Source organism: Periophthalmus magnuspinnatus, chromosome 5 (genome assembly GCF_009829125.3).
Source record: "Periophthalmus magnuspinnatus isolate fPerMag1 chromosome 5, fPerMag1.2.pri, whole genome shotgun sequence".
Lineage (NCBI taxonomy): Eukaryota > Metazoa > Chordata > Actinopteri > Gobiiformes > Gobiidae > Periophthalmus > Periophthalmus magnuspinnatus.
In genome coordinates, this window is record NC_047130.1 from 23352043 (window position 1) to 23365932 (window position 13890).

At 40.8% G+C, this 13890-nt stretch overlaps 1 protein-coding gene across 2 annotated transcripts; it reads right to left on the minus strand.

Annotated features, from left to right (window-relative positions):
• Window positions 1–94: 94 nt before the first annotated feature.
• On the minus strand, window positions 95–13744 carry slc45a1 (solute carrier family 45 member 1). Of its 2 annotated transcripts, XM_033967417.2 has the most exons (10): window positions 13603–13738; window positions 11664–12091; window positions 11063–11155; window positions 8260–8484; window positions 6589–7454; window positions 5795–5948; window positions 4867–5043; window positions 3611–3816; window positions 2533–2758; window positions 95–571 (listed from the first exon to the last, which is right to left on the minus strand). In XM_033967417.2, the coding sequence occupies exons 2-10, from the start codon at window positions 12085–12087 to the stop codon at window positions 543–545; spliced, it is 2400 nt and encodes a 799-aa protein (XP_033823308.1). In that variant the 5' UTR covers window positions 12088–12091; window positions 13603–13738; the 3' UTR covers window positions 95–542. The 2 variants fall into 2 exon arrangements, with proteins under 2 accessions (XP_033823308.1, XP_033823307.1); XM_033967416.2 differs by lacking the exon at window positions 95–571 and having other exon boundaries at window positions 2013–2758; window positions 13603–13744.
• Between the last annotated feature and the right edge of the window lie 146 nt (window positions 13745–13890).

Here is a 13890-nt window from a genome sequence, read left to right on the forward strand (position 1 = left end):
AGAATAGGCAAAAGTCATTTTAACTGAGTCTTATGAAATGGTATTGTACAATAACACTGCTAATATTGAGCAATATAAGTGATACAATTAGAACACATTTTAATTAAGCAAGCTGCAACAGCATGATCCGTACAGTCACAGTTTCCTCAGAAACATGAGCAGCTCGTGCACTCAAGTGCTCCAAAGGCTTCAAATCCATTTAGGCAATTATCGACATTCGGCTGATGCAGCAATTATCATAAATATTATTCCAGTCCCAACCAGTAGAGGTCGCTCACAAAATACAAAATTATTCTCTATTCAAGCCCTGACAAAGAAAGTCAGATTTATTTTTTACTGAATTAGCACAACAAAAGATGGCAATTTGATAAATAATATATAAAAATAAATCTGTAAACTGAGTGTTGTTTTGGAGAAGCCGACTACTTGCATGCGCCCTGATGATGACAGAAAATATGTGCTGGCTGTTTTGAAACCCCCACAGTTTTGTAGCTGTCCATAGTTCACCAGCCGTCTCGTCTTCTTGTGTTTTGAACGCTGAATCAGACCCCAGTTTCAACTTCTCCTCTTCCTGATAATGACAAGAATGACTGTGATTACAAATGTACGCTAGCAGGGGGCAGGTGACAGCGCACAGGGCTTTCCAAGTCTGTGGTGAGGGCCCAGGCTGAATGTGCCACCAGTAGCCTACAGTGTTTATATGTGTTGTGGATTTAACATAGGGTATAATGTAGACAGCTTCTCTTGTTAAGTTTGCATTTGATTGATTTTGAAATCCAAATGTACACCAACCAGGTATAACATGATTATAGTTGAGGTGGGTAGTTGTGGTACTGAAGTTCACGTAAAAAGTAGGCTAATGAAAGAATAGAAAGATTTCTCTTGTAATAGTAAAAAGTATTTGGTCATAAAACGTCTTATGTGCTGAGTAACATATGTTTTATGGATCATTTAAAGCTGCACTAACTTGTGGAATGTTCCACAGTATAGCATTAAAATGCTGTCTCCGCAGAGGCAAGCAGCTGCCAACACCAGACAAAGTTACAAATCAGATTTGTGGAGGTGACCCTGCTTATAGTAAAAATACATGCATGTATCATTGTAGGAATTAACACTAAATGAATAGATTACTGTAATGTCATAGTAAGCATGTGGCAGACCCCCAACTGGAAAAGTTAAGTAGTGTAACTTTAAATTCACAGATAAAACTGGGTAATGTTGTAGTAGGACTTTAAATGAATATAGTCTACTATCTTTATAGTATTATCTTTTGGTAAGGTGAAGTACAAACTTCCAAATCTTTACATAATGTGAAACAAGCACAGTGAAGCCTTTATTACTTGGGCTACTCATAGTGGGAAAATAGGTAAACATTGACTCAAATGGGAGTGAAATAGCTCACAATTACTGTACCTGTAACTCAGTACTACTACCAACCTCTGATTAGAGCTCATCATGTTATGCCTGATCAATGGATAACCCCAAAATAACTAGATCACCGGGTGGCTATAGCTTGAGAGTCATGTTTTATGTTAGGTTGTGAAGTGCAGTGCAATTCAAAATAGCTACTAGCCAGATCATAGTTTGAAATCAAGTAGACTATGCTTTTGCCAATTCTACTAATCCGCTAACTCAGTGAAACAGGCAGCTAGACATTACTTTGGCCACAGGACCAAAACAAAACAAACTGCTTACATTACAACTTCATGCATATACATGTATGTATGTGACTATGGATGGTGAGTTCAAACAAGCAAGATAAAATGATGACAAAAATTGAACAACTTAAACTTATTTTCACACACACACCCTCATATACCTCTGAGGGCTATTCCATAAAACAAATTTATTTATTTATTTATTTATTTGAAGGACAGTGTGCAGATACATTAAAAAGATGGCTGCACCAGATTTATCAAAATGCTTGTCAGTGTCAAGTTAAATCAGTGGGATAAGCCAGGTTAATTACTGATCATCATTATCGCTATGTAATTATAAACAAAAAACATTTGCACAAGTATAGCAAGTATATGGATTTAGTTTTTTACTAAAAGTTATAGGCAATAACACAGTCTTTCATTGATGACCAAAGGAATATTTCACAATGCTTTACTGATGCCTTAATCTCAACAATGCGCTTTAGAACGGCTACAGCCCAAAGATTTCAGTATTTTACCTCCTGACATCACCTCTAAGAGCACACCATACTTTTATGATCGCGTTTATGGAATAGCCCTAATCTCCATTCACATCTACACAGTTGGGAAAATGAAGGGCTCACACACTGTAAGAACACACTGGAGACACAGAGCAGCGGCCAATGTCTGTCTGTCTGTCCTGCTCCGAGGAGAGCCTTGTCATTTGGTGAATTGGACCTTTTACTATCACTACCGTGCTGTACAGTGTGCGGCAGGATGTACGGCGTGTCAGTGCTATCTATGCTATGTGACGTGAGTGTCTTTAAAACTACTTAGCGATGCGTTTGCTAAATGTGCACCAACAGTGGCTGGGTCTCGCTGTCGGGGGGCTCACCCTCAGGGGGGGGCAGCTGGTACACCACGCAGAGGGAGGAGTACACGCAGCCCACGAACGACATCAGGCTGGAAAAGTACATGACACCCTGAGCCCCGCCCACCAGTGAGGTCAGCGGGCCCATGGCCACAGACACCAGGATCTGAGCCAGGAAGTACTGGCAGCTCAGCAAGGAGATGTCCACTCCCATCCCACGCCTGGTGCCCTCCTCCGATGAGCCACAAAACTGTCACAGAAAGAAGGAAGAGATGAAATATTGTGTGTTTCTTAGGTAATAGGTAACATTCTCATCTTCACAGGAGAGGCTGCCTTTACATTCTAACTACAAAAAACAGGCAAAATGTGCGCATGTAGAGTGCTTCTCAAATGTTTTGGAGGTCTGATTTATGTGTTGTTATTCTGTGAAGCAGCACAGACTATGTGCTGTGCCTTGTGTTTGTCAGCACAGTAGAAACTGCTCAGACGGCAGTACTGCCACACCATTAGTTCACCAGGAGTGCCTGATGAAGCAGCTTAAGTTTGACAAGATGGAGCTCAGTGCTCAGGTAAAGATGACACACGTAAACATTTTAGGCTTTACCTCTTCATGTAGATTTGAACGGTGAAATGGAACAATTTAAATGTGAAATTTTCTCATTGTGAGAATGGGACAAATATATATATATTTTATCATATCTTATCTAATAGGCCTGTCACGATAAAAATGTTGAATTGAGATATATTATTAAAGAAAATACAGATGATAAATCACAATATATTGAAACTAAATTATGCCACTGACACAAAAAAACTCACAGCAGGGTTGTTCTCCCAAAACTATTCTAAATGTACAATATGGTAAAACAAACACAATAAATAAATAAATAGCAGAATTAAGTGCTTATGTAGTTAGTTTGTATCTATAATGAATCATAGAAATTATTCATTCAACTCTCTTCAGCTCAAAGCTAATCACAGGACAGAAAAGCATCAAAAAGTTGATATAGTATTAATCGTGACAGGCCAAGTATAAACAAGGAGCACTGAATTTAATCAATGACAAAATATAGTGGTTAGTCATCCCCCCATGTGTACTGACCTGAGGACTCTGGTAGTACTCGCAGAGCAGAGAGTAAGGCAGTGTGCATAGAGAGGAGAAGAGCACTCCATAGGTGACGCACAGGGACAGCACCACATACAGGTTATTGGAAAGAGTGGCCAGGCCCGTGCCCAACCCGAACGCCAGGTAGGCAAAGAAATACAGAGTGCGCAGAGAAAAACGCTCCTCCAGCTTCTCCAATATGGCTGCAAGGATAAAAAAATATATATAAAAACTATCATAATGTAATCTGTAGTCAAAAGCTATGTACATCACTCTGACAATACACATTCACTGTTATGGATACTGACCACTGCAGACTGAGAGTATACTTAACCTTTTTTTTTTTCAAAGTTGTTTGTTACAGCTTAATAGTGTCATTTTATAACGAAAGATTCATTATGTTATTGTGTCGTTGGACGCTTCATCCTTCTTACCTCTGTAAAAGTGATGTTTGTGAGTGGGTGATTGATGTGCAGAGTAAGGACAATGTTGTGCTTGTGAAATTAATTATACATTTTAGTCTTTTATGACCTTTTGGAACACCAACCACAATGGCTAGTACTTTGAAGAACTAAACAGTAAAGGCAGTAGTAAAATGTTAGGCCAGACATCTAAAAAATATGGTTTATTTCACTTTTTGATAAGAGTGAAAGATCTAAAAGTCGTTGATAGATATAAATAAGTAAGTGCAAACATAACCTGTGCAAGTGGCTAGTGGGACCTGCCTGGCAAATCCAGAATGATATTGCTGTGTATTTTTATTCAAACTCATATCAGTCTGGTCCACACATCCTCCGCTGAGTCTCAAGCCCGGTCTAACGTGATCGTGCAGTCACATTTGTTTTTTTCACTGACACATGTGAAACAAAGGAGTTCATTGGTCACTTATGATTTACAAATAAAATCAAATTTATCTCAGCTCAAATTAAGTCTTCGCTCATTGATTCTGCAGAAATCCAACGCTTTTCTCCTCCCTGTGAGTTTTTTTTACCCTTTACTTAATTTCAGATACAGAAGCACCATGCGTTTTTCACGATTGGCTGATCCACTTGCCAATCACGCCCATTCCAAAATATCACCAAACTGGTGAATATAAATTCACCAGTGACCAGACTCACATCTTCGTAAAGTGATCCCAGGCAATAGTGACTATAGTGACTCAAATATATTGGTATTTGACTATATAGGTAATGTTAACTCCAAGCCCTGATTATTATTATCATAACATTACCACTAATTAAAGTACTCTTTACCTGAGTAGAAAGCAGCACTGAATGCATAGATGCACATGCCCCAGCAGCCCATACTGACTCCGGCGTTGTAGCGCTGGTACTCCTCTGAGTCGTGAGGGGCTTTGGGGTCTCCCTCAAACACCACCTCCCCCATGAAGTCAGTGTAGAAGAGCAGCATGCCCTCAAAGGACAGCCAGCCTGCACACAGTGGGAATACATTGTAATGGCCTGATATTTTGTGTTTAGCTCAGAGTTGGTGCCTTCTGTTGTTTTTGTAACGGTTTATGTGTTGTTAATGTAACTGCTTTTGTATGTGACACTTGGTTGCTATGCCGACAAGTTGATGTGAAGGGTCTATTCGTCAGTGACTTGTCGGTTTTGGAGACTGGCTCTAGTGAGTTGAGACTGCTGTTGTTTTGCTCTTGTTTTGGCATGGTTTACTGTAGGCCGTTACAGTAGCCCTTGTGTTCAGAAAATAAACAACCACAAGAAATTTGGCATTTTCCCTTACACCAGAATGCTACAATATATACTTTCAGAAATGTAAGAAATGCACAAGGAGTTTTTGTAACATTTGAATTTTTATGAATCTTGTAGTTTGTAATTAAGGTTTATACTACTTTTAAATTTTAATTTTGTGCTACTTTTATACTTTTATTTGTGATTACACATTTAACTGCCTTGTATGAATGCAGCAACATGAATTTTATATATGTATAATGCATGGATGTGGGTGACTGATATTCTTGAGTAGGGCTAGTTGCTACTTACAATTAAAACTACATAATTTATAGGCCTACATTTTATTGACATACACAACATTTTATCAGGCTTTGTAGCTTGATAAAATAAAGGGACTACAGGTTAATTTTGCTGTAACCTGACACAAACGTATTTAGTGTTTACTGTTTTTATGTAAATGTAAATAACAAATAAAAAGTATAATTACCCAAAAAATGATTAGTGCATAAACTTCGTAGAGAAGGAGGCATTCGGTAGATGGCTATACACAGCAGCTTCATGGACATTTGGGACTCTCCAGTCTCCACATTCTCACTGAGGTCACTTTCATAACGCACTCCATTCAGCAAAATATTGGCAACCTTTAAAAAAAAAAAAAAAATTTATCCATTAAACTCCTCTGTACTAAAGCAGATGTTTTCCACTTTTTAATTTCTGAACTTGTTATAGTGTTCTACTCCTGGTTTAGTTCAGAGTTCAGTCCCAGTTTACTCTCTGTTTTGATGTTGTGTGTTTGCAAGTGTGAACTAGGATGATCTGACTATACTAGAGCTATACAAAATAGACTAGAAAAGATCATGATAAAGTATCACCAAGACAACAAGAATAAAGTTGAAACAGGAGGTAATAGATAAATAACATAAGCACGATGCAACTTGTCTGTTGAAGTGGCCACTACCTCGTTATCATTGATGGCATTAAACCGATCTATCTGAATATTAATTGACAGGGGTATTTCTTGCTAAGAAATACCTTGAAAATGTGCTTTGACACTGTGTGTGGGCTCTCCGCTCCACAGATCTGTCTTGTAACTTGGCCTAGAGGCACCATCTGCTTGTTTCCATGGAGATAAATATGTTTAAAGTCATACTGTAGAACATTCCAGGCAAAGCAATTACATCTCCATGGACACAAGCACGTGTCTGATCTTCCACGAGCTCATACATGCTAAGTTGTAAAATCTGTTTAAACATTGGTTCACAGATCACAGATGATGCGGACCTGTTGGCTGAAGGTGACAGTCCTCCTCCTCCCGTTCTCCAGCCCCACAGTCTGAGTGGCACACGGCTCCTCCATCAGAGCCAGGCTTTGGGGTCTCTTCAGGATGGACCCCCTATGCCCCCCCGCCCCACCCGGTGGTCCTGTCCCATCTGAGACCGCCACTCCCCCATCGCCCTGCACCCCTTCTGACTCCTGCGCTTCTACAGCGGGTGCAATGTCCTCTTCCCCCTGCCCTATAGAAACTCCCTCTGTTTGCTGTATGGACTGGACAGGCTGAGGAGTGTCCCCTGGTGGCAGCGGTGCAGTAGTGCAGTTTGGCTCAGGGTTTTGAGGCGTTTGCTGTCCAGTGTAGCAGTCTATTAACACTCTATCAATGTAAGAAGTCCCCAAAGATGACGCAAACTCATTTATACCAGTTAGCGAGCCGTCTCTGCTAATGAAACTGCCATATTTAGGAGTGAGCGGACTCAGAGGTGAAATTGGACTAGTGAGGCCAGCACAGAGGCGGGCATTGGCACTGCAGCTATGAGCCAAAGGATCCGAATTATGGGAATTTGAGAAGTTATAGCTATATAGGCCTTCTTCTTCCTCTTCCTCAAATCCAGGGGCGGATCCAGGAGGGACAGGGGGAGAGAGCGGTAGAGGGAAACTGGGACTTTTTAAGTGGTTTTTACTGGAGGTCTTATTGGTGTGGGTCTTTGGTAGGGGGCGCTCTGGTATGCTGATTAGGGTCATGGTGGTGGCGAACACAAGGGTGATGCTGGTGAACAGGTAGATGACACGCAGCTGACCACCCATCGACTTCCCAAACTGTGTCTGGTCCCAGTTGATCCCGCCTACAATATAGCCAAATCCACCTCCAAGACCTGAAGGAATCAGAGTAATAAACAGTGTTGGGAAGTTTCTAAAGACATGCACCAAAACTACATACACAACAATACTGCTACTTTCTAAAAACAGAATATATGGTGGCACCTGATCATACAAATTAGGCTTCAAACTGCATAATGAGAAAAGTAGAAAACACAGCTCTAGTGGTGCATAAAAGGTTGACTTTTCTTTCCAATTTCGTAATAAATAAATGCGTAAATAAACTGTGATTATGTTTGATGTGTTTATGCTGTATAATATTGACCTTATTCCACTCTTTCCACTTTAGCCGTACATGAGACTAAATTGCGCTGTCTTTGTAGTGGCACTTCTAGTTAAGTGAGAATCCCATTCATTTAAATGTAATTTGGGAAAAGTTTTGCTGCTAAAATATGATATTAAGTAGGTTGATCTATGTCAAATGTTCAACGTTCATGTGCACCAACGAGTCAACACTTTACCGATTCTCTGGGAGGCTTTAAAACAAATTTCTAATCTGTATAGAACTTATTTGCTGACAAGATTGGCAGCCCCTGCAAAACAATACAATCCGAATGACGATGGCAGCGCCCACGGCAACTTCCGGCATAAGGTGAATAGATCGACTATTTTTAACAGTAAATTTAAGGAAGCTTGTCTAGGCTTATTTATCTGGCAAGTTGATTCAGACTCAGTAAAAGGGCAATTGATTCAAAAATATTTATTAAAAATATTAGGTCTACTTAAAAAACTAGGCACTACTAGGCACCAAGATAAAGTAATCAAAATAGGAGCCTTGCCTTTGTAACATTAGACTTGTACCTGCTAGTAGTGCATGGATATTGAGGCCTCGGTCCTGGTCTTCTGGGCTACACACGTCCATCATGTAGGCGTGGCTCGGGTTATCAGCGGAGTCTGCGCTAAAGTCCATCAGAACCACCCCACACACCGTCAGGATGATTCCCCATTTATGGTTCAGCGCCGTGTCAGCCAGAAGACCCCCAATGTCCCGCCCATTCAGTACCAGAGTGAGGCCCACCAGCGCACCTGCAACAGACGACCCAATGCATCACGTCATTTATCACAGCCAAGTTGCATCGCAGTTCCTTTGCTGATCATCAGAAAATTATACACCACTACAAACAATGAACTCCCTTTTGACAAAATATTAAGGAGACCAAATATGCCAAGTAGCTTGATAAATATATAATCTAGTTTCACCCTGTCCCTGACACAATTTATAATGTTCAATATGTTTGTTCTTTTTGAGCTTCTCTTGAAAAGACAAAAGGAAATTTGATATAAAAAGTAGGAGGTAATGACCATGCTTTGATGTATTACTCAAAAGAAAGTACATTAGCAAACAGTAAGTGTAACGTTTCAGTCAGAGCTTTCAAGTGGACATAAGGGGATTAGGAAGATATCAGGTTACATAATGCCACTGTTATATACTGTCCCTTTGTATAGACTTCTTTCTTTGTTTGAGGAAAAGCATAATGGGTTAATGGTACAATGACCGCATGGTTCTAAAATGTCATCTGGGAGTTAAATCATACTGTATGTAGACATATGTGTGAGTGACGTGACACTTGCTCACCCACATTCATTTCACATGGGCTATTTAAAGCCCCTGATATAATGCACTTATACTATGTATGCCCTTTATACTATGTCTTTAGCCATTGATGGAAGATGTAGGCAATCATATTTCTTTTCTTTCTTTATCTTTATTTATACAGGAGAACCTAGTGACAGCACTTGGACTCTCTTTTTTATGGGTGCCCTGTTCAAAATACAATGCAAACAAAAACAACCAAAATAAGTATATAAGTCCATATAAAACATTAAAAAGAGATGCAAATGTGTGTACACGTAAAAAATATGTTAGCACATTTTAAATTGCAATTGTGGCATGAAAGTATCCAATTTTGCTTGTCCTTGAAGTGTATTCCATTTTTGTGAAACGAAACAGCCAAAAGCTCTTTTTCCCATCTCAGTTCTAGAGCGGCTTGTTCTTAGCATGGATGTCCTTAGCCTTGGTCCTTTGTTCATGTAGAAGAAGGGAGAAGTATTTTTCTGACATTATTGGAAGTTGTAATAACAACTCTCGTGTCCTGTTTGCAACAGTAAAGAGATTAACAAACCCTTCAGCTCCGCTGCCGTTAGAACTAATTTCCACATCTAAGTGCAATTAGTTTGCAATTTTCTTTAAAGACAAGGTTCAGGGACCCCTGTTATTCAATCTCTACATGCTGCCGTTAGGCCAGTTAATACACAGCAATAATGTGTCCTACCACAACTATGCAGATGACACTCAGATCTATGTCTCACTGCAGCAGAGGAATATGGACCAGTGGATTCACTCTGCCACTGCATCCAACAGATCAGTGTGTGGATGCAAAACAACCTTCTCCAGCTAAACTCAGACAAGACTGAAGTCATCATCTTTGGCCACAGAAACATAGAGAAAGTGTCAGTGTCACCTCCAGTCTCTCTCTAAAACCTTCAAATCAGACTACAAAACTAGGGGTATTAATGGACTCAGACTTGAACTTTAACAGCCACATCAAATCAGTAACATCTGAGGACTTCAGGGACCTGCCTCCTGCTGGTGCACAATGTTTAAATCCAGGCTCAAACAGTTCTATTTAGCTGTGCATATGACTGAAAGGTTTTTATTCTGCACTCTTCTGTTTTAATGTTCATTTTATGATGATTATTTGTGATTTTTTTATGTTTTGATTTGTGTGATTTTGATGTCCTTCTTATTCTGTAAAGCACTTTGAATTACTTTGTGTGCGAAATTGTGCTATACTAATAAACTTGCCTTGCCTTATACAGTCATGTGATCTGGTATTAGTGTTCGTGTGTGTGAATAATTTGATATGGAAGTGTGTGTGTGAGCTGAATGTTTTTAGAAATGTCGTATTTGAGTGTGAGATGTGTTGTATTTGATATATGTACCATAGATTTACAGGTTTCTCATCCATCTACACCAATCTCTGAAGTAGTCCCTTATAGATTAATTTCATACAGTGCTGTTCTCTTCAAACAGACTGTGAAATTAACTTAAGACATGCCACATTCACACTGTTGGAGCTGGAGTACCCGATTTTTCTTGGTAATGAATACATTTTGTGTTTTTCACCAAAAAGCATATTGTAAAAACAACTCTGTATGACAAAATCAGACTGCTTCTAATAATTAAGTATTTTTATCGAACATAACAGAAAGACATTTAAGCAGCACTAGCGTTGACTGCACTTTGGAGGATGCCTCTGTTTCACGTCTACAAAAAGCTATTCTAAAGCTGTGCATGCTCTAAAAAAATCAAAGGCTTAGAACAAGTTAGATTTAAATACATACTTCCTCCTTTTGCAGTCTGAAAATCTGGTAACGCAGCAACCAACATGTCCCCAGCTCTTTCTTTGTCTTTGGTCTCCCTCTAGGGATCTCCAGCTTTATCTCGGCATCCTTATACTCATATTATTCTCTCTTCACTATTTCGGTTCTAGCAACACCATCTCAGTCTGGTGTCTTTGTCTACACAAAGTCTGCCCATCCCTCCAACCCAGTCACCATTATTTGCTTGTTGTTGTAACTTCATATTATGACTCAGTCTTACCTATGGCAAGAGCAAAAATAAAAGGTCTTCTTCGCCCAAAACGAGATGTACACCGATCACTCCATGCTCCTATGAGCGGCTGAACAAGAAAACCTTCACAGAAAGACAAAAAAGAAAGGATGATTATAACAGGTAGGCTCTACAAGTATGAAGTTGAACACACTTAATCATGTAGCCAAAAATATTAGTTATTGCAATAATTAATCCACAAAAGGCTTATCAAGGCCTTGAGAAAACATAGAATTCCAAAATTCCTTTATTCTTGTTAATATCCCCACAATAATGTAATAAATATAATATTGAGAGGTTAATTGTGATAAAACCACATTAGGAATTTTGACAATTCACCAGATATAATATTGATTTTAATTGTTAATTTCAATTTAGGGAGGTGTCACACGGGAAGACCCGGGACACGCTGGAGGGACTATTTCTCTCGGCTGGCTTGGGAACGCCTTGGGGGCCTTGGAGCCAGAGGACTTGCTGAGGAAAGTCTGGGGGTCCTTGCTCAGACTGCTGCCCCCGCGACCCAGCCCCGGACAAGCGGAAGAAAATTGGATGGATTTTAACTTTGTACACAATTGACAACTGACACACTCACCGAGAATTGGGCTGATGAACCAAACCAGACTGTAGAACTGATCGGGCAGCCCCATCTGTAGCAGCACAGGGGTGACATAGGCCGTCTCCATGGCGTAACTGAACTCTATCCCAAACAGGATGCACCCGTTAAAGAGCAGCTCCTGGAAAGTGCGTCGGGGAGGCAGGTCATTGAGGTCGAGCTGGTCCAGGGGGCAGGGGGTGTTGGGCGGGGGCGGAGGGGATGGCCGGATGAGCTTCTGGCGTTTGGGTTGTCTTTGGAAGTTGTTGGCGCGGTGGCTGAGGGGGCGCGTGGTGGAGGTGGGGAAGCTGGCTGTTTTGGGGAGTGAGCACCTCCACAGACCGTCCTGAGCTGAGGAGAGCCTCCCTCCAGGACTGGCCTGTAACAGAGGGTCACTGGGCGTACCCATGCCTGGAGATGACATCGCTCTAGAGACACAAACAAGAGATGATAAACCTTCACCTACAACATCTTAAGTAGTGAAAATAGTAGTAGTAACCATAAAAGACAGAAGACAAGACTGAAGTGGGACAAAACAAAAAACATAATAATATTAATAATAATCATAATAATTCATTGGATTTATATAGCGCCTTTCAAGACACCCAAATCACATTACACTGCATTATTCATTTACTCCACACTCAGTGGTGGTAAGCTACTATTCTGTCCACTCATGCACACACCACATTCATACTAGGCAACGTGGGTGAAGTGTCTTGCCTAAGGACACAACAACAGAACTTGATCTGAGCAGGAATCAATCCACAATCACGCAACAAAACGACCAAAGAAAGGTTAAAACTAAATCCCGCTCTCAACATAAACGTAACTGGTAGAGTGATTCCAGCTCCCACAGATGAATGTTTGAACCGTTGTGTCCTTGGGCAAAACACTTAACCTCCAGTGTCTGTGTACTCTGGTGCATGAATGTGTGTTTGAATGGGTGAGTGGTTTCTTGATGTAAAGCGTTTTGAGTGGCTTAAAGTGGAAAAGCACTATATAAAAATTTGACTATTTACCATGACCGTGATCATTTACCACAAAACAAGATAAGAATTACCCGAATGAAAGAAATAATTAGAAATAACTAATTACTCAGCTATTGAGCACTAACTGTAGGCCTATTCTTAATTAAATCCCCTAGAATGAAATCATGGAGCCTTTTTATAAACTTGATCAGAGTGAACATGGGAATACTGAGTGAACCTAACTAACACTACCATGACTAAACAGGCACTGAGCAAGGACTCAGCACTTTGTATAAAATCCTCTTCATCCTTCCTGTGATATTTGTCAGCTCTTCGATTACGAACGATTACTGTCAATAGTTTTTAATGCATTGCAAAAAAATGAATGGAGAATCAGCAGCTAATTTAACAGGATACATTTCAAAGGTCATGAGTGGAGACGCATTGAGGTGTGAGAGGCTGCTGCTGGTGGTGCTGCTGCTGCTGTGCTCTCCGGAGGACACTGCAGTCTTCATACACCGCTGTGATGAAGAGGAGCACGAGCACGACGTAGGTAGCGCCCTCTGCAGCCAATGCGCAAGTGGCGTAGTGCGCAGCGGCCATGTGCTCACTCGGCGTGGCTTGTATCTGCCGCAGCGCTCCCGACTGTGTTTCCATTTTAAATATTTTATGGAAGAAGCGCCAATGTGTCACAAAGGATTCTCCGGGTGGTCTAGTAATGCCATTGTTACCTCAAAATACTCAATGATGTTTCAGTGCGTTGCTATGTCGGATGAACTAGCTAATTTGATGGGTGTTCTTTACGTGAGGATGCACCGAGCTAAAGCCTTTTATGCTAGTGTCGCTTTTCAACGTGATCTGTCATTTTTTTTAGACGTGAAGACGAGACCGAGCAAACTGGTGGAACACGGATGGAGCAGGCGGCGTGCACAATGCAAAAGGAAGGAGAAAGATGGTCGTATATTTACCTTGTCGGGGCGGCTCGTCATTTATTGCAGCATGTTACTGTGTGAATGGCCACACCAACGTTTATGTTTTACAGAAATCGGAGGATGAATTAGACGAGGCATGATTGTTTTGTGTTGCCTTTGATGCAGTCATCCCCCGCGCGCGCTCTCTCTCTCTCTCCTCTGTCCGCGCGCGTCCCTCTTCCTCTGCTCCGGCGTGACGTCACACCACGCCCTGCGCAGCATCAGCACCACAGCATCTGCTTTAATTATTAAACCGTGAAAACTAATATAAATTTAAAATCTCAT

Coding starts and splice junctions, on each gene's coding strand:
- slc45a1 (XM_033967416.2), bottom strand. CDS start 12,087: ATGTCATCTCCAGGCATGGGTACGCCCAGTGACCCTCTGTTACAGGCC. Junction 5,949..6,588: donor CTGTCACCTTCAGCCAACAG/GTCCGCATCATC, acceptor TTTTTTTTAAAG/GTTGCCAATATTTTGCTGAA. Junction 2,759..3,610: donor AGTACTACCAGAGTCCTCAG/GTCAGTACACAT, acceptor TTTCTGTGACAG/TTTTGTGGCTCATCGGAGGA.